Source organism: Cavia porcellus, unplaced genomic scaffold (assembly GCF_034190915.1).
Source record: "Cavia porcellus strain 051 isolate PalLab524CR breed Dunkin Hartley unplaced genomic scaffold, mCavPor4.1 scaffold_22, whole genome shotgun sequence".
Lineage (NCBI taxonomy): Eukaryota > Metazoa > Chordata > Mammalia > Rodentia > Caviidae > Cavia > Cavia porcellus.
In genome coordinates, this window is record NW_026947505.1 from 55,682,741 (window position 1) to 55,710,286 (window position 27,546).

The 27,546-nt window shown below is 40.5% G+C and overlaps 1 protein-coding gene across 5 annotated transcripts in view; it reads right to left on the reverse strand.

Moving 5' to 3' along the window:
* The window catches only part of Bach2 (BTB domain and CNC homolog 2), a 342,094-nt gene that overhangs the window by 261,102 nt on the left and 53,446 nt on the right, over positions 1 to 27,546 (reverse strand). For 4 of the 5 annotated variants that reach the window (XM_063233246.1, XM_063233247.1, XM_063233245.1 and 1 more), the window contains exon 2: positions 1,621 to 1,733. In XM_063233246.1, coding sequence (XP_063089316.1) covers positions 1,621 to 1,629 — 9 coding nt within the window. In that variant the 5' untranslated portion in view covers positions 1,630 to 1,733. Of the gene's footprint in view, positions 1 to 1,620; positions 1,734 to 12,888; positions 13,026 to 27,546 lie in introns of those variants that run through there. The other variant, XM_063233244.1, reaches the window with a different exon arrangement.

Below are 27,546 nucleotides of genomic sequence, written 5' to 3' on the forward strand. Positions count from 1 at the left end.
TTTTCAGTGCACCACACTCTAAATAACAGAAGCCAGGATTTGCAGGGACAGAGCGCCCTCCCCATCTCTAATCACACTATGGGGCAGAACCCTGCCCACTGTGCAGAATTCCTCAAGTTGACTTCTCAAAGAATGCTTCAGGGTAAGTAGCTAAGCCTGGGTAAGGAGGGGGCTGCCAGGGGGACTCAGCACAAGTTCTCCTCCTCTTGAGCATGGCTCAGCTAAATGAAAACCTCTCAAGCACAAATGTTTATTTTTTTCCTGGTCTCTTCATACAGAGTAAAGCAAGCATAGTGTCAGTAAAGCTTCCATTCCAGGATAAGGAGTGTGAAAGGGGCTTCTTTCCACAATCTCTAGGCACTTCCCACCCTTGAGGAGGCCAGACAAATGCCCACGAGAAAAGTCACTGGAGGGAATGGGGTCCTTAGTACAGAAAACTCAGTGAGTGTAGTGGGCTTTCTGAAGTCTAGGGATACTCTAATATCTCCTCAACACTAATCACCTAAAAGTGCTGTCCCACTGTACCACAACTCACATCTGGTTTTGTAGGTCTCTGGAGGTACCCCCACCCTGTTTTTAAATGTGTCAGTGTTCACAGGATCTGGTCCTTCTTTCTGCTTCTGGGCTCATACCTGGTCATTCTTCACTGCAGGAATTCTCAACCACAGTGTGATTCTGCCAAAAGGCATAGGACAATATCTGAAGATGTTTTTTAGTTTGGACTAGAATACAGGGAAAAGGGATGCTACTGAAAATCTTGTAATGCATGTGTCATGATTGAGAAGCCCTGTTCCAGCCCCACAAAACTCTTTGCCAGACTTTCTCATGTTTTTGTGCCTGAACAAAAGCTGCTTCCTTTACCTACAGCAATGCCTTGTCCCAACTTCTCTGTCTAGGAAGTCACTAAGTTCTTCCCATTGAGGATCCAACACTAAATGTCACCTCTTCTATCTTGCCCTTCCCAGAGTTAGATATTACTTCTGTGTTTGCAGACCAAATGAGACATATAGACCACAAGGAGCCTATCACTTGTTAAAGGCTTTACTCAGTGTTCCTCATCATTTATATCCTGGGTGCCAATCTGATAACTGGTGGCTCCTCACCAAATCAATCGGAGACTAAAGGGAAACACTGCAGATGCTCCTTAGACATTTTGTAAATATGTCTGAGGGACAAGTGTCCCAAAGTTAAAACAACAGCAGCACATATTTATCAAACGCTAGTAATGTGGACAGACACTGTTATTAAGCACTAGCACATCTACTACTGTAACTCATTTCATCCTTACAATCAACCTGTGAGTTCAATACTAAATATTACTAGCACTTTACAGATGTGAAAACAGAAACTAAGTCACCAATAGTCAAATCCTCTCAGACACTCAGAGGCCTCTGGAAAATACAAGTGAGAATTCCAGAGGGATTATACAACCGTGGAGTGGTCACCAGTTCTTGCAACCCTTTTTGAAACACTGCTCATGAGGATCATACAATTCTTCAACCACTGAAATGCTTTCCAGAACAAGAATCAGCCTCCCCATAGCATGAAAAAAGAAATATGCCCACCAGTGTACCATAAGGAAAAAAAAAAAAACAAGTGCTAATTCAAAGCACCTCTTACCTTGTTCATGCTGTAGGGATGGGAGCAAAGGACAAGACATATCACAATGAGAGGCAGCTTTTGAAGATTCTCCTTATTCCTGGAGCCCTCGCTTGGTGAAGCAGGCAGCCTCACTGTGAACATAAAGAAATCTATCAGCTTATACTCAGGGAGGGTCTGAACAGTTCTATGACATGGAAAATTGCAGTGATTCATATCTTTGCTGCCCAATTTGGTGGCCAAGGGGAAAGGGTGGAAGGGGGCCTATCTGGCCCCTCAACTGCACTGTTGGGGAACAGGGTAAGACAGTAAGGTTGGCACACAGCGGTACCGTTCACTGTTAACTCCTTGCCCATTTTAAGGAGGTAAAAGTTCAGACTGGAAAGTAGGTAGTATAATTTGAGGGCTAGATTTTTAAATTTTATGTAATTTGAATTAAACTTCAATAGCCAATGCAGTTAGTGTCTACATCATCAAACAGGGAAGCTCTGGATAGTCATATCAACATCCCTAAGGCATGCCTCTGGGTACCATGTATGCCAGCAGCCAAGAAAAAGATAGATGCTTAGAGTGACTGCAGACGCACAGGGACAATACTCATTGATTCACCAACTAATTTTTGAACACTTCCTATGGGTTGGATGCTGAGGATTTAGTGATCAACAAGAGGCCAGCGACTTACGAGTTTCTGATTCAGACTATAATTTCCTTAAAATGTCAAAAAAACTGTAACATTGCTAGCATCACTGTGTACCAGACCTGAGAACCTTTCCCTGATGCCCAGAAGGAACAAAAAAATAGTTAGGCACAGGCTGCAGCCTGACTATGTCACTGCCAGGGATTGGTAAGTGGCCCCCTTTCACAGAGCTTTGGAAAATAGTGTGTCACCATGGAATGTGGAACTCAGGAAGCCAGTTTTCTACAGACCAAATGAACCAAGTAATCTAACACCCCCAAAACGGAATACTGTCTGTGTTTTTATTTTTTTTCATGTGTTCATTCTTTACAAGGTTTTCAATCCACTTAAATTACAGTTTATGGGATGGTTCCACGATTCTCAATTTGTCAAATTTTAAATAAAAATAAAATATTTTCAATCACTTAAGTAGTTCTATTGCCTTTTCCTTTGAATGACATTTACAGGATAGATCTGAGATGAGAACAAAACACTGTAAGATTCCTTATCACCTTTTTCCTTATTCCTTTATTGATGCATTGTTTATTCAGGTTGCATCAAGGAAGAATTTAAGTATAAGCACTGTCCCATGAAAAATGGAAGCTTAACTGAACTGCAGTGCTTTTATAAATTAAAAATGTATTCTTTTACATTATAATAACAATATACAATAGATTCAACATGACACATAAAAGGTATTCTTAATCCTATTAGTTATCCACGATTATCTTTAACTGAGAAATTTGCTAAATGAGTCCAGGATATGGAGAAGTCTAAGGCTGGATTGCCTGTATTAACATCTTTCATTGCTAAGAAATGATTTTGCAATTATATTTTTAAGAGCTAAATTCCTACTTCGTATATATTACTATTGTGAGCATAGCATTACTTTTTTTTTTTTTAATAAATCGGAAGATAGGACAGCTCGTTGCAAGTTACTGTAGACAAAAGATTCTAAAGCAAATGCCACACACAGTCATAACAATAACATATTTTAACAATGGCATCCTGGAATTCTGATTCTTCAGGATGAGTATATCCAAACATCTCCATGTATACATGACCCCTGGGTAATCAAGTTCAAAGTTAAGAATATTTACTGTCTAATTCTCATCAACCTAAAAATGACTGAAAAAAATTATGCGAACTATAGTTTAGCATTTAACCAGAAAGCTTGTGCCTAATGTCACCATTCTATTAGAGCATTCACAACGTTACTGACACAGGAAAGTGGCCACAAGAGAAGATAGAGCAGGTGAGGAGCCACACCCAGCTCTAACCATGACGAGGTCTGGATTCCCTCAAAATTTAGGTATTCAGTTTACACTAAATTCATTATGGATCTCTCCTTGTACCACACCCTGTGTTCTTATGTCATTTTCATGTATGTCATTACATAATCAAGCCAGAAGGCTAATATTTCTTTCAGGGAAATATTAGTCACACAGAAAGTTCTTAATAATATGGAATTTTTTGAGGATGATACAGACTCTTAACATAAGATCTAAAAAACTTGATAATTTCTTCTAAGTGTCTTTGGGGCTTTTGTAAAAAAGGAAAACCTTTTACTATCAAAGTAGTAAATCTTCTTAAAAATATTAAGAATATCATGCAGCTATTTAGTACTCAAAACTACCATGGACATTTATATTAATGCTCTCATTTAGTAGTGACATTAATCAGAGAAGTAGTTTTCCTAACCAGATATGAGATGGTAAAAATACTCTTCCTGGTCATGCTGTAATAAGCAGCAAACCTGGACAAGAAGTCATTTTGACTTAAGACACTATGGAATTAGAGGATGTAAAAAGACCACAAGTGAAAAATAAATCTAACCATCTCCCCATCAATAACACACATACATCCTTCAAAAACCACCATTAACAGAAAACACTTCAGAGAACAGATGACAGTTTTAGAAACTGGGTCAATTTGCTTCTGGCCAGCAACCAGGAAGACTGGCCTTGTTCGCTCAAGTACTTTCTTTCCACGTCCTTTGAACAGAGAGAACCTGGCTGTCTTGCAGCCAATTCAGTTTATGAAGAAGCACAGTGAAATATTCAGGTCAAAAACCAGACTGCATCTTAAATATAATACATTAAGGGAAAAGATACCTGAGTTACCATGGAAGAATTCAGGAGCCTTCTTTTTATTCTATTTTTTATTCCTTCTTTTTAATCTTTTAAGAAGTTAGAGTCTCGTGGACTGAACAAAAAGAAACAGATGCCTTTACAGGGTATCCTGAGAAAGCCAACTCCATAAACCTATGTGTGACATCTATACCGCTGACCCTAACAGAGTTTGTGCAGTGGACAATAAAGCTTGTGGTCAATAGTGGGCATCTACAGGTAAATGAAATGCAATCCATCTTTAGAGATGAGCTGAAGTGTGAGTGAGTAGGCAGGCAGAGACAGGGCAAGTATATGCAGAGAGGAGCCAGGGAGCTGTTGGAGTACATGCTTAGCACACATGAGGTCCACGGACATACATCAGGCCAGCACACACACACGCGCGCGCACACACACGCACACACGCACACACACATACACACACATATACACACAGAAAAAATAAAAGAGAAATGAAGAGCTCAAAGACAGGAAGAAAGGTGAGTAAACACTTAGATACAATCTTGGTGATATAGCCAACCACCCCTCACTAGCCATATTTTTGCTACAATAGGAACTAGAGATTCAAGCTGCTGATGACAATTTCACATCCCACAGCATCTTTAGGGTTATATACTGCCAATACGTGGATGTCAGTAAGTGGGAGCTGGAGGAGCGTGAAGACTGGGTCTACCTGTTTCACTGCTCCGTATTTACCATCAACCTTCACCTACCACAGAGGGAGTGCACATGACTTCCTGGGATCACTACACTAAGGTGGTGTGAAGATCTGGTGAGAACAGCGTAAGCTGACTTTATACTTTGCTCCTTATTCTAAGAGAAGCTTAAAAGTGTCAAGGGCTGCTTCTGTGTGGATTATGGCTTGGTCCTTGACAATGCAGTTAATACTGATTGCCAGAATGGGATATGATGACTCAGTTTTCTTCACTCCCTTCTGAGATGTTTATTCTAGCAGCTTTTCTCAAAGCTAGGTAGCTAAGCACTCCAAAGGGATACAGGCCAACAAGAACAAGCAGGTCACGCTTCGCAATGTTAAAAGGTCTCACTGGCTTTTCGGTATATGCACCGTGAAGCAGCCATCAAATGGACTCTTGTTCCTCCCTTTCCTGTCACCACACACAGCAGCTCAGGCAGAGGCCTGGTGTGTGATGACCCACGACAGACCCCAGATCTCGAAGGAAGGAACAGTGAAGTAACAAAGATGAGCAGGCTTTGGGCAGAAACGGTAGAGAAGAATCTAGAGGAAAACTCAAAATTCTAGAACCGAAGAACTTGGGCAGTCAGCTGGACAGGAAAGAACAGTAACAATGGTTTCCTCCTGTTTTGCTTTTTAGAGTACCCTGGCTCACAGGCATCAGAAATTAAATCTTGACAAGCTTTACCTGGAATCCTTGCCCAAGAGTAAACAAATATAAGGCCATTTGATTACAGAAAGTCCAATCTCTCCCTTCCACAATAAGGCACATGGTGTTGGAATTAATGACCCAAGGTGAAGGAACAAGCATATGCCAACCTCCACGTCCCCACCCCTCTCAGCTGGCTCGCTCTTTTCTTCCGAAGAGGAGGCAGAAGTGCCTGAGGAGCTTCTTACAGGCCCTTCTCCCTCCTCCAAGTTATGTAACAGCTGCAGGGCTCTATTTCTTGAAGACCTCAGTGTCGTCATTGCCACACTGAGGCAGCAAACACTCCCTAACATACACGTGACCCAAGAGACTGGCAGTGTGTCGCCTGTGCCCACTTTCATTGCTCAGCAAGGAAGACATGCATCCTAAGCCAGACTGACAAGAGCACCTGCCGTCACCATCAACCAAAGGCCTTCCTCCCCGAGGACAGGGGAGGTGGTCTGAAAATTAATACTCTGAATTTTAACTAGTGCGTAAGTTACAGCTCAAAAGGAAATTATACTAAGGAAGAAGAAATAGGATTATAAATTATAAAAGAGAGACACTACTAATAAAAAATTGGTCTGAAAGTCAGATAAGTATTGCTTTCACATGACCACTCCTGGTGTCCATTCAAGGGGGTTGTACAGTCAAATCCCACCTATAGCAAGTGCTTATATTCGGGACTATCACTACAAAAGGCAAGCTCAGTCTTCCAGTCATTTAAGGTTATCTCAAAGGTGCAGTACTGAAGAACCCTTGAGGTAACTTGGCCAGCTCACTTCCTTGCTTGGGTGACAGACTAAACCAGGGGGTCACAAATTCAGATGCCAACAGCAGTCAAGAAAAAATAAGATGAGTAAATGGTCAAGCTGGGGAAGACAGTGAGGAGCTGCTGCATCTTCTACTTAGCACTAGGCCAACAAAAGCAGGGGAAAGATGCATGTGCCCAGAGTCACTGATATTCAGAAAGCCAGGAAATCAAGATACTGTATTAAAATGCTTATTTATTTAATTTGGAGACTTATGCTAATACTTTTGAAATCCAGAAGGGATTAGATTTTGAAGGGTCTGTTCACAGGTTCTTTTATCTATGATCTTAAGTGGCCAGGGGATTCTCGCTTCCTCTCTCTCTCCAGGGCTGGACTTGCTCGCCCTGTCTCCTCGCTCCAGAGCACACCGCTGTGGCTTCCCTGGGCACATGCTAGGGAGAGAGAGGGCAAAGCAGGCTTTGGAGTCATTAGTTGGAACATCAGCGCTACCTTTGGGCATGTGTGTGTGGCAAGTTGTTGACCCTCTGTAAGTCTCTGATCCTTTTTTCCTAAAACTAGGGGAAATTCTTAAAACCTCCCAAGATTGTTTGAAGACTAAATGGTATATGGTGAAGAGAAGTACCTGATACATAGTACTCCAAGCAGATGGCCCTGGCCTTCCTGTCCTCAGCTCCTCCACTGATACATCTTCATTTTGCATTAAATTACAGATAGGTGTGCGTGAGTGTGTCTCTATTATCCTACTGGATTATTCAAATAAAAAGAATTTTTTTTTTGTTCCGGGAATCAAACTTATGACCTCACACTTGCCAGCAGGCACTTGTGCCACTAAGCTAAATCCCCAGCAAAGAGAACTTTTGTACCCAAACACTGAGGACTCACTGGACTGCCTTACACACAGCAGGAACTAACTGCATATGTTAACTAGTATATAATGTTTAAAAGATCTTGCTTAAATTCAGCACCAGTTGAGCCTATTTCCTTTCATTCTACCATCTTCTATTGCTTTATTGTTTACTCTTCATTTTGCCAGAATACTTTGAGACTAAATAAAAAAAAAAAAACACTGAAGCATTTTCTCCCAAGGAGAATGGCATCACGGTAGGCAAGCAAAGTATAAGTATACAAGACCATCCCATCACTTTTTACACTCAGAATAAAAAAAATTAAACCCAGGAGATCCTACCACCTTGTGATACATAAAGAATCATACTTTAATATTAGTTCTCTCGGCTTGAGTTTGTCAATAGTGTATGTCACTACAAGGGGTATCTCTGGCAGCTACTCCTGATCCACTTAACCACTTTAGATTGTGAAGGCTGACGTGCATTAATTTAGGATAAAGGTTTACCAACCATGCCTGACTTACTTAGGTTTCTCTGGATTTATGTTAATAGCATCTCAGAGCCCTCCAAACAATTTCAGCTTCAATCCCCCTTGGGGTGAGGTGAGGGGTGCTACACAACCCTGGCAAACTCACTTCCTGTGATTTGGTGAGAAGCCAAAATAACAGACAGCCTACTGGATTACTTCAGAATGCTCCACTAAAAAGAGAGCAATTGTCAAGGACAATGGCTAGGAGGGTACCTCTTTAAAGAATTTGTAGGGAACCAATTCTCTCTTCAATAAAACATTTCCAATCATGAATTTATTTTTATGAAGAACTTGAGCATGGGCTCTAATGAGGGGAGATTACCTTAATAGGACCTAGTGCTTAAAAATGAAATTCATCTGGGTCTTATGCCTTTTTCCTCTGGGAAGAAACTTTCCCCCAAAGAAAGCTTTATTGGGAAGACAGGCTACGGTAGATCGCAATCTTAACCTCTTAACCTCTTAACCTCTTACCCTCTGCTTTCCTGGGGGCTCAGATGTTTCACTTTTCATTACCAGCTTCCTGGTAGCAAGGCCTGTTCTTCTGGAGGGAGACTGGCCTGATGGGCTGCTAAACCTCCCAACAGGGAACTAGTGTTTGCTTCCACCAGGGTCAAGGGCATTGACTGTTCTCCAACTACTTTCCATATCAAAACTTAGGTTTCTTATATGCAAGTGGCGGAATTAGGAACCCGACAGCCACTCAAGGACTGTATCACTCAGTTACCACTCCTAACCCAGCATACACACTCAGAGGGGAGCTCTTCCTGCTCCCTGGAACAAACAATGCTTGTGCTGAGTATGAATACCACAACTCTCAGACCCTTGACCCATCTGCAGGTTTGAAACGTGGTTCAGTGGCATCAATGGTATCTGGCATCTGGTGATTTCCCTTCCTGTTTTGGAACTTATAGACTAGGAAGTATTTTACATTTTATATAACACACCTAAGAGTTTCTGAAAGGTTTCAAGAGTAGGTCAGGCTGTATCAACTCAATGTGGTATGTAAGATTCTGTCAGAAATGCCCACTTTGTGGTTCTGTAAAGACAAATCTACCAAATTTGGGATCATGTGTCAAGAAATATTATGTGTAATATTATATGTGAATATTCTCAAGAATCAGCTATATTGTTGTGACTCTTTCCTAACCTAACTCATCTGCTAGTGGAGTGATACTGGGTTAGAAAGCATTAAGAGTACCCAGGCCTTGAGAAAGCTACCCTTACCAGCCTCAATCAGTTAGGTAGTTTCTCCAAGGAAGGAGGTCAGCTGCCTGCCTGAGGCTGCATGTTCTGCACACCAGGAGGCCTATCTTCGGTTCTGTGCAAAGCAGTCTGCCTTACGTTTACTATTCTATGATTCAGCATTTTTTGGTAGGATGAGAGAGGCAAAAAACACATGAAAAGAACAAGGGAAAAACCACCTCACCAGGTCCTGCCATCTTCCATCAGCAGGGAAGAGAACAGTTACAAAACATGGCCCCAGCAGCTGACCTGGAGGCCACTTCCCCGTGGTCTCCTTGATCTCATTACAGCAGCTGACACTTATCCTCACAAAACAAACAGAGGAAATTTATGCCTGCGTTGGCTGTGGAGAACTCTACATTGCTTCTGAAAGAGAATTCCAGTTTCTGAGACCACAGCCCCAGGATGGGGAGGAGGTCCACTTTGTTCCCAAGGGAGCATTGCCACTGCTACTTCTGCTTCTGCTTCTTTCTGGGGCTGCACACAAAGGCGGCGAGTGTGAAGCCTGGGCGCTTTGCACTGGCTCCTACTGAGAAGGTCCTTTGTCGCTAACGTCATTATTTCAAGGCTGGCTCACACGTGGGGCCATTTCCAACTGAGTAGCTCTGGGAAAGTCACAGCAAGGCAGCCACAAAGGATTCTACCTCTAGGACCAGAATTCCAAGAGCGGGAGGTTCTGCCAAAACCAAACTCCAAGTCTTTTGGTGGAGAAAATTTCTCCCTAAAATATTCTTGCCTGCATCTTGGAAAAATTTACTTAACTTTGGATTTCCATTGAAAAGGACAGGAGAATGGGTGTTTACCTATGAGCTACAAGCTCAGTTAAAAAGTAAATGTTTAGCATGCATTAATTACTGGGTTTAGCCACTGTACATACGGAGACAGGAGACAGAACATTACTTTATACCCTTTAATTCAATCTCAGAAATCATGGAATACAATCTCATCCCGTAGAAAGTGAAATGCTAAACCAAAGTAAGAATGCAGAACAGAACAGTGATCCTTAGCTGGGATGATTTTAGCCCCTCCAGGGGGACAGTTGGCAATGTATGGAGACCTTTCTGGTGTCACTTCTAGTGGAGAGTGGCTCTGGCAACTAGTGGGTAGAAATCAGTGACACTACATCCTACAATGTCCATGGCAGGCTCCATAATAAAGAATTGTCTAGTCTCAAATATCAATAGTGCTGAGACAGAGAACCCCTGATCCAGAGAAAATATGGAAGAATATGAGCAGGTTTAAAACAAAGTAAACTCATAATGACATTATAATAACACTGACATCATGTCCTTTGGAGTTCCCGAAATGCACGTGATTAACAACCACAGAAATTTATCAGTTCTCTCCTCAAGCAAAAGAAATGAAAACCATTCTTCACTCAGAGTAAGATCACTAGAGACACCTGAGAAAAAGTGGAATGGCTTCAACGTTACTATCAGCAGCACTGTTTGTGTCAGGTCCAGGAGTGATCTGAGTACCCATTATCAAAAGTCAGTGGTGACTATCACAAAAGGAATTTATGAGCTATGATTACTGAAACCATAAAGGCAACCTAAGTGCATCTAGATCTGGAAAAAAATGGCAAAATATTTTACTTTTAAATACTAACAAAGTAAGAAAAACCATGGTGATGCTGACCTACATTCTAATATGACTAAGAAAAAAAAGGCTGTACAACAGAGAACCAAATAAACGCAGAACTACAGAAGTACATAATAATGAAAATCATCATGGTGGTTATTTTGAAATGCCCCATTTCGAATTGTTTGTCCCTGTTTCCATGTATTGTCTATCCTCTACATGGCATGCTTTCGTTACATTTGGATGAAGAATCTACATTTATATAGCCAGGTCATTATTCTCTTGTGAATTCTTTCATTCCAGCAAAAGAAGGAGGAAAATCTCACTGATGCACAACTAATGCATGTAAGCAAATTTAAAGAAAAAGAAAATCATCATGAATGAGCAGGGACAAATTTTTAATGGAATGTCTTAAAGCCTTGTGGTATAAACAGTAAACAAAACTAATACTGTTTACATAATGTAAGAAATCAGGCCTTTTTTAAAAAAATGAATACCCCCAAAGCTAAGGGAAAATGAATACCATGCTAGGCGAAAATGATACCTCCTTTGGCATTTCAAATTCACTGCTCAATTGTCGAGCAAAGAAACCATAGTAATGACTATTTTACCTATCACAATTATGGTACACCTCGAAGCAATTCTCTACAATATCCACTTTCTTCCCTCCTCTCAAGTCCTACTAAATAATCTCTGGAAACCATTAACCAAGAGTCCTGTTCCAATTTTCCTCTTCGGCTTCCCCTGCTTCCTCAGTCATGCTGGCGTCAGGACAAAGCAAACTTGTATTACATCACAGAGCAAACTCATTTTCTCTAAACCAGCTCATTGGTAGTTTACTGCTACTGGAACCCAGTGCTGTCAACAGTGTGATCTTTGTTTGGTGGGTGTTGCTTCAAAAAAAGTTTCCCCACACCCCCTTCCACTTTTAAGTAGGGGTGAGCTCTTGGAGGCGCCTTTCTAGCCTGTCTCCACCCTGCTCTGTAAACTAGACATTACCTTATACACAAATGACTCTAAGGCATTCCTTAGTCTCGCTGCCCCCTGCAAAATTCCTGCACTCCCAAGCAGTCAGGGCAGCACACTCTCCACTGGCTTCTCTTCCTCTCTCCTCTTGCCCACCCTTCTTTTTCTTCTTCATTTTTTCTTTTCTTTCTTTCTTTTTTTTTTTTTTTTAATTTCCACTGCCTCACTGTGTTTTTGTGTAAATGATCTCACATGACTCAACAAATCCATCTGCCTGAAGCAGGCCAAGTCTGGAGCCCTCCCAGGAGGGAGGAGAAGAATTGCTTTGTGGAAAGGACCTGGAGCTCTGCCCTTTCTCTGGCTCGAATTACCCGCCTGTCAGGCCTGACGGATTTGGCTAAAAATAAAAGGAAGCAGGCCGTGAAAAGCAGATGAATGGGCTCAGCAGTTCCTTAGATAACACAGGCCTGCTGTTGCCCAAAGCTCCCCAAAACAGAAACTTCAAATGTGGGGCCTCTGCAGGGATGTGGCTTCCAAGTGAAGGAGACTAGCAAACCCACTGGAGTGGGGAACATGGCCTGTGTGGGGGATTTTGTTGCTAGCACTTCCCTCTGTGCTGGGGTAGGGTGTCAGTCTAGTACAAACAGGTTCCCAGAAAACAGCAGAGTTCAGTGCAGTGCAGGCTTGGCTTGTAAAAAATGGGCGCAGCTTCCACTACAAAATTACCCTTCTCCCTACCTCTAACACCAGACATTTTCAGCCTCCCTATGATGTCACTTCTCCATTCAGAGCCAGCAAAGAGCTAAAAGTCCTTCTTGTAAGTGTATGCCCAGCGCCCGCAGTGGGTATTAAGCACTTAGGTTGGCAATGTAATGACACACTGTAACAATCTGTAATATGAAGCAGTCAGCAAAGCCCTGGCTCTGAAAGCTATTTCTCCCGACCATTAACCATATGTTTGGCTCCTCAGATAGCCAAGCGGGTGTTCCAGCTTACCATCTGGTTTCTATCCACATAAGCAACTGCAAAGCACAGGCTACGTCCGCTAGAGCTGTGTTTCTTCTTCTCTCTTTTCCGCTCTTCCCTTTCCCTTTTCTCCTCCCAGCTCCTTTGGTTCCCTCCCTAAGGAATTCTCTGCCATTCATCACATGCAAAGAAAACTTTACCTGACATGGCAGCAGCAGAACCATTAAGAATGCACAGCTGTATTGTAAACACGCCAGTGATCCCTTTCCTATCCGTAGAATCTGTACAAGTCTGTCCCTACCCCTTCATCGTGTCCTATCCAGTGCTGACACTTGATCCAGCATGTTAAAAATAGGTGCATTCTTGACACATCTAGGAGTTGCTATGATGCCCTTCAGATTCACTCTATATTCTTTGAGTGGGGTTTACACACACACACACACACACACACACACACACACACACACACACAAAGTTGGTCTCTGCATTCAATCTGCCTGACGTCAGTCCCACACAGGATGACATAGTCTGGACTGCAAATAACCATGCTAACTGTAGAATTTGATTTCTACTTCTGCCCTAAAATAGTCGATTACTAGTATATATCTTTTGGAGAGTATTTTCCCCAAAACAGCCTAAGCTAACACATATGACATTTTACAGGAATAAAAGCATGCTGCAATTTCAACAAATTGATAACTTGCAAAACCTGTGCTTTCTTTTGTCTATATTTTAAATGACATGGAACCTGCTATTGGAATGAATAGAATTTTTTCTCAATGTTTCACAAATATTTATCCCAGATATTTTCCTGTTAAAAAAAGAATGTGAAAGATACACAATACTAGATCTAATATGATATTAGGTTATTCTGCTCCTTGTTTTTGTAAGAATGATGTCTACAATTTAAGCCCATTTCACTGAATTAGAAAATTTAATTATTTTGTATAACCTGTTGTTAAAAAGGCTGGTTTCTCATATACCAAGAACAAAAGAAAGACTGTATTAAAAGTGATTAACTCAGATGTCAGGTTTTATCAACATGGGAGAGGGAGGATCTGTCAGGGGAGAACTGTTTACTTGGGCTAACAGGGATGCCAAGAGGGCCACTGCCTGTGCCATGCCTCAGTGACTGTTGTCAGCTCCTCTTTCCATGAGCTCAAATAGGTGTGGCATTGGCTATCTCTACTGATAAGGGAACATTAAAATTATGCTGCATGCAGAAGGACAAAAAAGGAAAATTTTAAATTTCAGGAGCTTTAAGAAAGTGTCCATTGGTAATGAGTTGAAGTAAAGGCTTGATTTGGTTCCCAAAGCCATCATACAAATGTATATTAGTTTTACTCTCGCAACATAACATAGTAAGACTGAAAAATTATTAATTCAAAATTTTAATAGCTAACTACTTGTTTCTTTAAGCACTGCAGAATCTTTTATTATAAGGTAAATACCCAGTGCCTGCGCTCATTTCCCCTAGCTTCATGGTATTGAGATCCCTGGGAAGGGCCTGGACATCAGTTTACTGAAAAGCTTTCCAGTTTCATGCAGCTAGAGTTGAAGAGTCTTTCTCTACATGAACCAGTGTGATACTAGAAACCACTTCATTGAACTCAAAATGAAATCACCGGAATGGAAATGCTAATGAAATTCAGGATTAGAACAGTGTCTTTCAAATATGTTTAGAAACAAAAATCTTACGTGAAATCTCTGTAAACATGAATAAGTAAAAGTAGTAATTTACATTGTCATTTGATACTACTGGTGTTGGGAGCCCTTGCAGCTGGAAACTGACCACAGGTGCAGAGCTGGAGCATGACCATCCCAGGCACAAAGAGGCCTGGGACAAACAAGCCACGGGAGAACACCCAGCCCAAGACAATTCTAACGTGGGTGGCGAGGACAGTGGGGTGCCACATGACATTAAGTTGCTAAAAGGTATAAATAAACACCCCTAAAGTGAAGGGGCAATTCCTTTCCTCTCAGGAGGATAAGGGCTCTCCCTGATCCCAGCCATGTCTCTTATTTTCTCATCTTTTCACAGTCCTTCACTCCAAGAACCTCAAGAGCCGCATGGGTTGTGGCATCCTGGTGTCTGTAATTGTAAACTACTTATAGGTCTTGTAAATTATTTAAAATTTTTAAATCAGTCAGTGAGAAATAAAAAGGCTTTCTGAACATAAAATTGGAAATTGTAGTTATGATTGAGAGGTTTAGTCCTGTCTACCTTAGTATCTAATTTTTCTCATGACCAATGATTAAAGTGATTAAACCTTGATACATGTAAAATAGCATGTACTACAGGATAAAATTAATTTTTTTTTGTACCAGAGATCAAACTCACGACCTCATGCTTTCCAGGCAAGCACTCATACCACTGAGCTAAACCCTTGGCAATAAAATTAATTTATAAGGGTTTTTTTTTTTTTTTGTGCTAGTGATCAAACCTGAGGCCTTGTTCATGCACAGCACATGCTCCACTCCTGAGCTACACCCGCAGCCCATAAATTAATTTAATAAAGGTCAATCCAATGTCTCCTGCACATTAGGCATTGCCCTTGGCAGTCATCAGAGAAGCAAGCTGCAGCCTCTTCCCTTGAGGAGCCCAGTTAAGGAGACAGCTAACAGCAAAGCATCAAGACAAGGGCAATAATGGAGCTTCCAAGGGCTTGCTCTAAGGGGAGAGGTGGCTGATTCTGTTTTGGGAAATGAGGCATAACTTCACTAGCAGAGAACAAATAGGTCAGGTCTTGAAAGTCCGCAGATTTTGGACAGCTAACAAAGAAAGGGAAGGTCATTTCAGGAAGGAGGAACCAAATCTACAGAAAGTAAAACCTGTAAGTATAAAAAAGGGCTAAAGAGTCTGAGGGTTATTAGGAATTCTTAGCGGAATAAGAAGGACGGGGACATATAGGAGGCGTTCACAGTTCTTGAGGTCAGTCGAGATGTGAAGCTTTAAATGTCATAATACAACTTAGGGCAGCAGTGGCCATCAGAAACGGAAGGTGAATCAAATGTGTAATTTAAAAACGTCTAGAAGCCATATTTAAAAAGTAAAAAGAAACGAGACAGTCCATTTCAATAATTTGTTATTCAATTTATCTAGGATTTTGTCATTTTAACATGTTAACAATATAAAATTACTGATGAGATATTTTATTTTCTCATGTCAGGCCTCGAAGCAGGGTGTGCATTTATCTACGTATGGCACATTCTGATTTGGATTAGCCACAATCTAAGTGCTCAATAGCCAGGGTGATTAGCACAGCTCCTGGGGAGCACAGGTTTAGTCTTCTTCCTGAAGACAGTACAGGCCAAAGGATACACTCAGCTTTGGTTAACAAGGAAGCTACTGCATCAGCAACATGGAGAGACAGAGGGAGGACCAGTCTAGGAAAGAGCTTTTGAGGCTGCTTCCATGCAAGGGATGAAGAGAAAGATAAAAAGTTTGTACCAGTATAGTGGCAAGAAAAATGGCACGGAAGAGTAAGAGCCAAAAGACATTTCTAGAAAGATTTCAGAAAAACTTAAAAGACTGTACATGAGAGATACAAAAGAAGGAATCACAGAACCATCAAAAAGTTTTATACTAAAAGTGCGCCTCCTGTGAAAGATCACTGCATATTTAATTTGAATTTCACTGTTTCTTTCAAGCTTGCTTCCCTTTGTAGTGGGATGCAATGCCATCTAATAAACAGGGGCCGAGTACTCGCCATGCATTCGGGAGTGCAGGCTTTGGGAAAGCAAAGATCAATGGGACATAATCTTTATTTATTTAGGAGGCTCAAACATTATGTGGAAGATAAAACAAAACATTAAGACATAGTGTTAGATGCATTAATAGATGTGCAAAGGTGAGATCTTCAAAATGTATCATAAACAGAATTATTTTTAAAATGTACTGTATTCAATTAAACTTTTAAGATAGTAGGGAGTGGAGATTTTACATAGCAAGGTCCATCTCATACTTCTGTGTCTGTAGTCAGTTGTATTGTATCCAGAAAATCCTAACACAGATAACTACAGATATCACTATCTGAGTCCTACTCTTGAAACTCAGACAAATTTTCAGACTCTTGCTACTTACTATCTGGAACTCAGAAATCAAATTGGCAAAAATAACACTGTATCCTGTGATGTTGACTCACTCTGGGATATGTCTGCATCTGAATTCCAGAAATGAGTGGATCTGAACAACAAAGATAGTGAATTGGAAATTGTAACAGTTCTTAAGCACTTCATTTATAATGCCATGCTCTGCTTCAAACTTATTCAAAAACTTGAAAAAAGACAGTGGTCAAACACTTGTAAAATCTTAATTGCTAGCAGTAATCTGACAATTACTTTATTTTCTTAAGAGTGATCAAGGTGAGGCAGGAAATTAGGGTGTGGGAAACCATCTGAGTAAGTAGGTGTGACCTGTCAAACAAATAGATCTGGACATTTGCAGAATATAGTTTCTTAGCGCTCCAACTGGGACCTCAGAAAGTACTACCTTCAATTCTGGCAAAATCAAGAGGGTTTTGGTAAGACAGCCTACATCTGACATCAGCCTAAAGAATGAGAGATAAAAAAGACCAGTGCGATTAAACCTTGAGGCCAATGGAGCTCTCACAATTACTTTCACTCTGCAGATCGTACTTCTTTTCCTGCCTTTAGTAAATGTAAAACCCTGCCACTTTTTGCATGTCTTGCTCAAATATTTGCTCAGGACCCCAAAAACCTGGAAAGTCTACAGAATCTCAGCTTCTACTAACAAAGGCATGTCAAAACACAGAGTATCCATGACGCTTAGGAGCACGAGTCTCTGAGTGATGTGGACTGTGTTCACATATCATATAACTGGCCGTTAGTCCCCACAGAAGCTTCCCACCCACTGAGGTTCTGAGGCTCTGCCTGACATAATCGAGCATGACAAATATGCATGGCAGGAGGAATTCTCCTTATCGATTTATGATCAGGGTGGAATCTAAAAAATGCTGCTTTGGAACTTTCTCTTTGATGATTTGGTTTTTTAAAAAAGAATTTAAATATTTAACCCAAAGTAGCGGAAAAAAAAAACAACTTTATTTCGAGTTTAACTTGATCCAATTCAAGGTACTAGAGGTTCCAACGTGTTAAAATTTCATGTATGACACATTTAAGTTGTATGCTTTTAAAATTATAGTTATAAAAGTAATTTAAAAGTATTAAAAATGAAATGCACATTAAATGCTTGCAGAATCTCACAAATATTTCCAGGGAACTTCAGTAAACCAGAGTTTGAAGACCACTCTCTCAGGGACTTTCAGGTTAAAACATAAAGGTAGAAGAATCAACTTGGTACACCCATGACTTAAGGATCAAGTAATTTCCACACTTAAGACAAAAGTAGAAACCATTTCTTGTTATCCTAACAGCAGTGAGTCAAGAGAAAACGCTATATAAATTGCTTAAGATTCTCTAGTTAATTAAAATTAAGGCTGGGGCAAAAACATGGGATGTTATTAATTTCTTGATGTTGTTCATTTATTAGTTCATTCAACAATGTATTTACCTACCTACCATGTGTCAGGTGCTATTTCAGAGATCTGAGTACATCAATGAAGAAAAGAGACAACTTTCTACCTCTGTGGAACTGAGTCTACTGAAGAAGAGATATAAAATACACACAGTTAAGAATCAATTATAGTTGTTATTTTTGTTATAAAGTGACAGATACAATGAAAAACACAGAGCAGAAACAGGACTGAAACTATAGAGAAGGAGGAAAGCTGCAGTTTAAGTAGGATGGTCAAGGGGTGTCTTATCAGGAAAGTCCAAGTGGATCAAGGACTGAAGGAGGTGAGAAGTAAATCACTTAGAGCCGCAGTCATTCTCCGAGTGTGATTCCAGGACCCCCAGCACTACCTGGAGACTTGTCACTGGCTCAGAAACATGGATGCGAGCCCAGCAGACTGTGTTAGCAAGGGTGCATGTGATTCTGATATGCCCTAAAGTTTGAGTACTGCCTTCGCATGGTTAATGCTCTAAATGAGGAAAGTGTCTAGTGCAGTGATGGCAAACCTTCAGAACTTCCAATGATACAAACAGCGTGCTGGGTGCCGTAGGCTCTCCAACACTAGTCTGGGTCGTTCTACAGAAACGGGGATGGATCCAGGGTCTGGAGGTGAGAGCCCAGAGGAGGCTGATGGAGATGTGATAAAAGAGGTCAAGGACAGTCAGAGTACGCAGAGTCTGAGATCATGGTGAGATGCTCACTCCAAGTGTAATAGGGCGTCACGGCTAGATTCCAGACAGAGGAGCTAGATGACCTGACTTACATTTTTAAACCACCGTGTTGTTTGTTGTGTCAAGTAGTACATGCATTCAGTTACTTGCCTCTGACAAAGACTCCTTAAGTTTTAAATTCCACTTTGGGTACTGGTATGCTGCTAACTGTAAAAATATGCACTCAGGGTGGGGAGTTCTGATTTGTAGTTTTTGCTGACTCGTGTGGTGTAATCCTCTCACCACGGCTAACTTCAAGCTGCCAGTGTGACTTCCTGAACATGGATCTGTGAAGAAATATGCACAAGTCACTCACAGTATCGACTTTGGATCTGGGTGTCACAGCCACCATTATCATTCAAAAACAATGGGAAGGGCCAGGGATATAGCTCAGTAGCACAGTGCCTACCTAGCAAGCATGAGGTCCTGAGTTCAATTCCCAGCACACGCACACACACACACACACACACACACACACACACACACACACACAGGGTAGGGAGATTTTACAAATTGCATTGATGTCAATGCTTGTTTATGAATCCATATAACTGCAGAATCTTCTACTGGTCAATTTCTGTTAATCAAATGTAGACCTCAATTCCTTAGAATTGAATATAAAGATAATACATTATCTTCCTTTTAAAGAAGATAATCATTAGCACTAAAATCCAAATTTCCTTTTCTCACAAAATTCATTTAACTTTTGTTGAGGACCATTTGTCATTTCTGTTTCCTTCTACTTTAATAATTATACCCTCAAAAACTACACTTAAGTGGGATCTGCTGTGTAGAATATAGAGGGCTGTTGCTCCAAAGCATCTGTAAATCCTGGGCAGGCTCTCAAGGAGTGTATGTGTATTACAAGAACAAAAGTTTGCATTTATCTGGAGATGACGTGACATTTGGATAGGGCCTGCATCTATCTGATTTGCCATGAAGAAGCTTTCTGTAACTTAGTGGAATGTCCCTATTTCTGCCAATCAGATTGTAACATTTTCAAAGAACACAGCATCCTGTATAAGGAAAAAGACATTCTGTGGACTCTGGAGTAACATCAATGTTTGCTACCTCAGGAGAAGCCCCCCATGCTTTCTCCCCAGCCTGCTGGGTCCCCTCAGCAGCATTCTACAGGCAGCCAGGCCAGCAAATATGCACAAGCTCACACTCCTGTGAAACAATGGGGTCTTTCAAGAACTCACAATCTTGTGAAGAAACAGGCGGAAACGTCATGGGAAAAATTAGGGAATATCAGAGGAAAACAGTCCACAAAATGAGGGGTGGAACCGCTTGCTCACATGTTATAATTCCTGAACAAAGAGAAACAACCATGACAGCCCCCTGGTTTGTCTGACCCTTCTGTTTCAAAAGAGAAGCATCCTCACTCTCTTTTACTTTCTTTTTCTTAGGGATTACAGCAGGAAGACATAGACAAGACAGCAGAATGAGAAACTTTTAAACCTAAGGAACAGAGTTAATTTCAAAAGCTTTAACACCAGTCTTTTTCTATAAGCCAAAATACCAACACAATTACAGACCAATTGAACCTCAACAACCACACAAAGGGAAACAGAAACTCCTATCATACTATTTTTTAAAGCACTTCCAAAGTATTCTTGCTATTAAATCACACACAACAGCTAGCTCCACCTCAGCAATCCTTCCTCATTATCTGCCATTCCCAATTTATACTTTTTTTTGGTACCGGGGATCAGACTCAGGACCTCGTGCTTGCCAGGGAGGCACTTATACCACTGAGCTAAATCCCGGGCCCTCTAATTTATACTTTTTGTATCAGCCTAACTAGCTAGCTGGCCTACTAACCTGCAAAACCCCATCCTCAATCCCCTGGCCTTAGGAAGAGTTATTCTTGAAAATCCACCAAACAATACCTTTCAATATAAAAATCATGGTTTAAGATCTACCATTCACAAAGATGGTACAGAGTCGATTTGCAAACCTGTCCACAAATTTATGTTCTGACTTAATATGGTTTTATAATGCAAGTATATTTTCTAGTTGGTTGTTATTCCAACTCTTCTAGGCTCCCTGAGGATAAAGTCTGAGGCAATTCTCTACACTCAATCTCCAACTTTCTAACATATTGCTATCTAGATGATGCTATCAACTGGTAAGCACTAGAGAAATGCCAGATGTCACCTTCCAACAGTGAATCTAATGGTCAAACATTTTGGGAAAAGAAGCGTAAGTTAAGTGGAAAAGGTATTCATTTTGTTCTAGGAAGAAGAAAGCAGCACGCATTCAAACCATGACAGTTTTGAACCAGATGTGGTGATGCAGATCTGCAGTCCCAGCACGATGGTGCACTGAGGCAGAAGAACTGAGAGGTCAAGCCTACTAGAAACTCAATGACTCAGCCAGACCCTGTCTCAAGATAAGAAGACCTGAGAGTGTAGCAGCTCAATGCCAAGATCTTGGAAATCGTTAGTCCTAAAAATTTTTTTTTGAAGAATACAAAGAAATGCAATACATAAGAACAATACTGAAAGTAAGATTTCATATGAGGCTGAAAACTTTACAAAGATACCACACAGACATGTCACCAGTATCACTCCAGAAGGGTCACTAGTAAAAGAGCATCCTTTGGGGAGAAGTCATTATTTGACAATGATGGTAGCATTCAAAGTAATGAAGTGAGTAGAATTAAATGCAAATCAGTAATTTCAACTGAAACGCAAAAGAGGTGGTGATGAGACACTGTCAGAGAGTTTAAAGGTGAGTTCTGTCCAAAGAGAGACTCCCTGGACTTCTCAACTTGACACATCTGTGTAACTTACAGGCCGCATTTTCAAACCAATGGTTTGAATTTACTGCAAATCACAACCACCTGCAGAGTTTCTAAAGTCCCACTGCCCACGTCATATATCTCACACTAATAAAATCAGAATGTGTGGGGTAGAAGCCAGGTATCTGTAGTTTTAAAATATCTCCCAGGTGATTCCATTGTGCATCAAAGTTTTGGAAATATGTCTTCCACTGTCATGGTAAAAGGTCAAACTCACCAAGGAAAAATCACTAAAAGATAAATTGGTGATAGTTATGGGCAAAGGTTAACTTCTGATACTTCTACATGAGAAATAACTTGGGTTGAAAAAGGAATTTGTTCTCTGATCCTTGTAATCTAGTGTACTACAGTCTTTAAAGCCTCCAAACAAACATGTGGCTTTGGGATTTAGATGAGGAAAAGGAAACAAGGCATGTTGGTGGGTGTGGGTCCTAAAAATAACAATAATTGCAAAATTCTCCCACTGAGCATCAAGGTATCTGTCAGTCATTTGCTGGTGACCGAGTATTTGACCATCTAACCCTAGGCATCCCTGCGGCAAAGATTCTGGTTATTTGCAAATCTAAGTTCAGAGAGCAGTTCAATGTCTGGAGTGGGGTCCCAGGATCTGCACATATCACAAGCTCCTTAGGCATCATTCCATCATGTAAGTGTGGAGAACCATAGATAAAGAAGTTATGAGATCATGTTATGGGGTCCAAATCCCTAACCCACTGTGACTAGTATGATTGTTTCCTTATTTGTAAAAATGAAGATAATTGATAATAACTCCTTTGTTTCAAGGCTTAATTTAATCCATTTGTCTGCCTCATTGGCTTATTTTAAGGATTTGGCATAAAAAATGATACACAGCAAATGCTTAACTTTATACGTATCACATATAAGCATATACCTGCATGCATGTGTATTTGTTACATGGATAAAACGGCATGATATATACAAAGTACTTAGTACACTCTCCATAAAAAAAAAATGCTAAGTAAATCTAAGCTCAACTGATGTTAATGGTATGCTAGGGACAGCTAACCACAACTGTTTGTCATCTCACTGGGGATTTCAATCTTTCCTCACCACTAAGCAACTTTTGCTTTTGAAAATTAAATTTAGAAAACCTGAAAAATTATGGGGACAGGTAGGAATTCTTTCACTCTCTTTCTTAATTATTAGGAAGTTCCACTACCATAACAGACAATTCTGATGAAAAGTAATGATGAAAATGTGGGTTTGCTGGCCAAGCAGAGCAATGTAGAAACCTGACTCTGCCCTGCAAGATGATAAATAGCATACTGTAACAGCCAGAGGAAATTCAGCCCGCTCACTTCCTAGGGAGAACCCGGGATGGAAGTATTTGGTTCAAGATCACACTATTGGTGGCAGAAATGGGATCAGATTGAGGACAGCACTCCCTGGTTCTTGCGTGGCTTCCACTGATCATCCTGGTGAAGAGTGTACTGGAGAGGCACATTATCATATGCAGGATGCAAGCCTTGTGGCCAAGGCCAACATGAGGTGGGCAGAACGTGGTGCCCTATTTCCCAAATGCTTCCCTAATTCCCTTCTCTGACTGAAATTCCAGGACATTACTGGCCGAGATGATGATATGGAGCACTAGAAAGTAGCTGTGGTTTGTTTTGTGGTCAAACATTTCTTAGGAATGTTTGGTTCCAATTTTGTAGTGTAAGACAATGATAAAAAGGATTTAATTTCCCAGATTTCATTACATGCAACTGTCCAGAGAGATACTTTTGTTTTTGAGATATATATATATATTGAAGATTTTTCCGTATTTTTTATCCATTGGCCAAAGACAGGAAATCCTGTCTTTCAATTACTGAACTTCAGACCATTCTGAGTATTTTCACTAACAAAAATGACCTTGCCTAGGAATTTAAATATTCTCTGAACGTCATCTGTACTTGACCTTAGCAACACGCCCAAACTACAAATCCAAATACCACTGAGCAAAGGTACAACATTTGCATCCTGTTACCACACCACTTGCCAGTTCCAATCCAGTGACCCTGGGCCAGAGCCTAATCCAAAAGATTACAAAGCAACATCCTGATGAGCTGTCATGGCAACTCCTAGATGTCAAATATACCACGGCCCAGGGCTGAAAATTATCTTTTTTAGTCTACTCATATCCTACTATTTCATGTATAACAGCCAACTAAAGTGCAATTTGATATGTCAGCTGCCAGACATAATCATAGATGCCACTTACTATTATAGCCAATAATAAAAGACTTTTAGTAGTTTCTTGTTTCAAAGATATAGCAAATCACTGTGTATTCTAAGTCCTTTGGGCTGGTCCTCAAAGAGAGATATTTAACTAGACTTCCTCCATTTTTATTTAATTAATCAATATGTAAGAGAGTGTTAGAGATGAAAAGCACTTTGTTGAAAGCTAGGCATTATTCTCTTAATAGGAGGAAATGCCCTCATCTTCAAACTCTTAAAAGATACAGCATGTGTGATCCAAAGAAAGAAAGAGGGAAAAAAAAATCTGATTTTAGTCCCTTAAAGGCACAAATGTACAATTGTGCCTTGTAATAATTTCAAGTTTTTCTAACTGGAGGAGAAGAAAATATTACTGAAGTACAAGTCATCCAAGCCTTCTGTTTTAATCAGCAGTTTCCACCCTCCTTCACACCCTGTTAATTCTCACGGAGTGGCCCTTATCTCAGGGATGACAGATAAGGGTCAATACTGATCCTCCCTTGCTGCTTTAACCAGTGGCCTCGGTTAAGCACACATGGGGAAGGCTGAGCCCCAAGATCTCCAGGAGCTTAACTATGAGTAGACAGATGTGCAGACATCACTCCTGTAATTCCCATTAGCTAAAAAAGCATTAAAGTCACCTCTGCAAATAGCAAAAACTGAGAGAAAATTTCTAGAGATTTGTATTTATTTTTATTTTCCCTGATGATCATTCACCAGAAATGTTAATGGAAAAAGGATTGCCCAAAATATGAACAGGCCCAGAAGAAAAAGAAATGAAGACACACACAACATGCAGCGTAATCCAAGAGGAGATATATGTGATAGGTTGCACAATATGAGTTTTAGAAATCCCAGGTAAGGACTGTGGATTTAGCTAGGTGGCATAAGTGCCTGCCTGGCAAGCATGAGGCTGTGAGTTAGATCCTTGGAACCAAAAAATCAAAAAACCCCTAACCAGCAAAATCCTAAATAATAAGCCAAATATAGAAAGATATACAGAAGCACTGCATAGGTACAACTTTAAACCAACACTAAGCAATACCCATATAGAATGTCACATAGGAGTTGTCTTCTTAAATTTAAAGAGAACTTTTCCTTTTCAAATTTCAAGAGTCATTTTGTTGTTGTTACTGGTACTGGAGATTGAACTCACAACCTCACACTTGCCAGGCAGGTCCTTTAGCCAATGTGCTAAATTCCCAGACCCAAAAGCAGCCTTTTTTTCCACAAACAGAGAGATTGTCCTATATGAAAGAACTCCCTCTATGTAGTACTTCTATGCATTTGAACAATGGTGGAGAACATTTGGCACACCGAAATGCCATGAATTAGAGGAATTATGCACACAAGGAAGAAACCCAATGTATACAGGCAGTGTGGAAAAGATTTGCTGCAGTGTTCCCCTTTTGCAAACGTAAGAGTCCTCTCACACTGGGGAGTAACTGCATGTAAGAAATATTTGAAATTTAAGAAATAAAAGTTAAACTGACATTAAGAAATAAAGTTCAGCTGACAGAGCTGCTAACCTTCTGAGTGATGCCATATTGTGTCCTGAGCCTATGTATGCAATGTGGGAAAAGCTTTCAGTATGAATGGTTATTGTCAAAAGTGTGAAAATAATCATAATTAAGTGAAATCATGCATATCTGACTATTTTGAAAATGCCTTGAATATTACTCATGTTGCAGAGACCTGTAAAAATAATATAAAATTATTGCTGTCGATATATGTTCATAATTTTTTGAAGACAACCTGAAACAGTTATTCTAAAATGTTTTTGTCTTTTTTTAATAAATCACACATAAATATCTATTTGTCTGTAGTGTTAATAAAAAGTTACAGTTTTTAAAGAAAAAACAGACAAATTTCAAGAATCAATTCCTCGGACATTTCTCTTTCTACCTTCATAAAAAACTACCAGAAATTTCAAAACCATATTTATGGCCTGCCTCTAACAAGTAGTTAAGTAGTCTTTTGACAGCTTTTACCAATTCCTAAGCCCATTTCCTTATTTTTTATTATCTGCTTTCATAGGGTAAATCTCTGAATCCAAAGTAAATCTTTTTGCGATCATCTTGAATATGATTTCATAGATAGCCTTCACTCAGTTTTAAGTATTTATGGTGACTTCTCTTCCAGGCCACCTTTCTTTAATCTGTGGGATGGGTGATTTCACACTTAAACAAATTTCAGTTCACAAAATAAAATCTGAAATGTCAATTTCTCAAACTTGTAATCACAGTTTGAATTTCTCAAATAACGAGAACTCAACTGGTAACATGAGGTAGAACGTCACTTTTTGGGGGAAGAGGGGGCTTTAAATTCACGACTTGGGTCAGGACCCAGATGAACATAAACTGTTCAAAGTAAAGTATTCACTGGAGTCAACCCTTTCTTCCAGGTGAGAATGTCACTTCTACAGACCTGCCCCGGAGGCTTTTCTGCATATGTTCCCAGCTGACCTGAAATGGAGCTTGTCTGCTCCCATCTGCCTGGCACTCAGGCTGCCAGCCCAATTTCACCCTAGTAAAACTCAGCTATGGACAGTGGTAGTCTGACACAGATTTAGGTTTCAATTTTGTATGCTTCATTGGCTGTGTAACCCTGGACAAAAATATTAAGCTCTATGAGTCTCAGGTATCCTATGTGAAAGTTGGAACAATAAATCAAGTCTCTTTTGTGGTTTGTTGATGATTAAATAATGCTCACAAGGTCGTTAGCAAAATGCCTCATCTACAACAGACCACATTCAGTAAAATCAGCTGGTGGTATTATCATCACTATTACAATAATGATTCTTTAAAAACAGTAGGTGGTCAGTGTCACCTTACTTTATATTTCCCAACTCCATCCAGGGTCTGTGAGAACTTTTCCAAGATCACTGCAGCCCCATTGTTGAGGTACCAGCATCACACCTGAGCAGAGAGTCCGGACCCCCAGCCCTTTGATACGGATTAAAGCTCACTTCATGTGCAGCACTCATTTTCAGAGATCAAATGCTTGAAGAATCAAACAGTTTCCCTGTCAGTCTGAAGAGGCTGCCTTCTGCGGGCCTCCACCGGCAGATGACAGGATGAGAGCACTCCCGCCCCTTATCACCGCCTGCATCAGCGATGGTGGTGCCTGCACCAGGGTATTCTGGGCTGTGCACACTGGGGAGCCGTGATGTAGCTAAGTTTCCTGGAAATACAGGCAGCAATTTCCTGTGGCTTCCTCTGTTTTTGATGTAGATATGAGCACATGTACAAGCTAAACACATCAAGGATCAGAGCTTCAGTCAGTGGAGGCGCAAGTGCCGAAAAATACTGTCATTTCCTCATAAACAGACTCAGAAACTAGGTGCCTTCCAGATGGCTGGCCCCCGAGGAAGGATGGGAGATAAGAACAAGAGTGTAAACCACCTTCCTCGCCTAGACCTGCTAGACCTGTATCTGCTGCTTTAACCAGTGGACATTCCTATGAACTCACTTGCTTAAGTGATCAAGAACCAAAATTCCCTGAAAGTTGACCCTTGTAGAAAACAACCTGAAAAAGCACTGGTCTGTTTATGAGGCTTCAGTTGAGATTCCCTCAGAAATTTTGG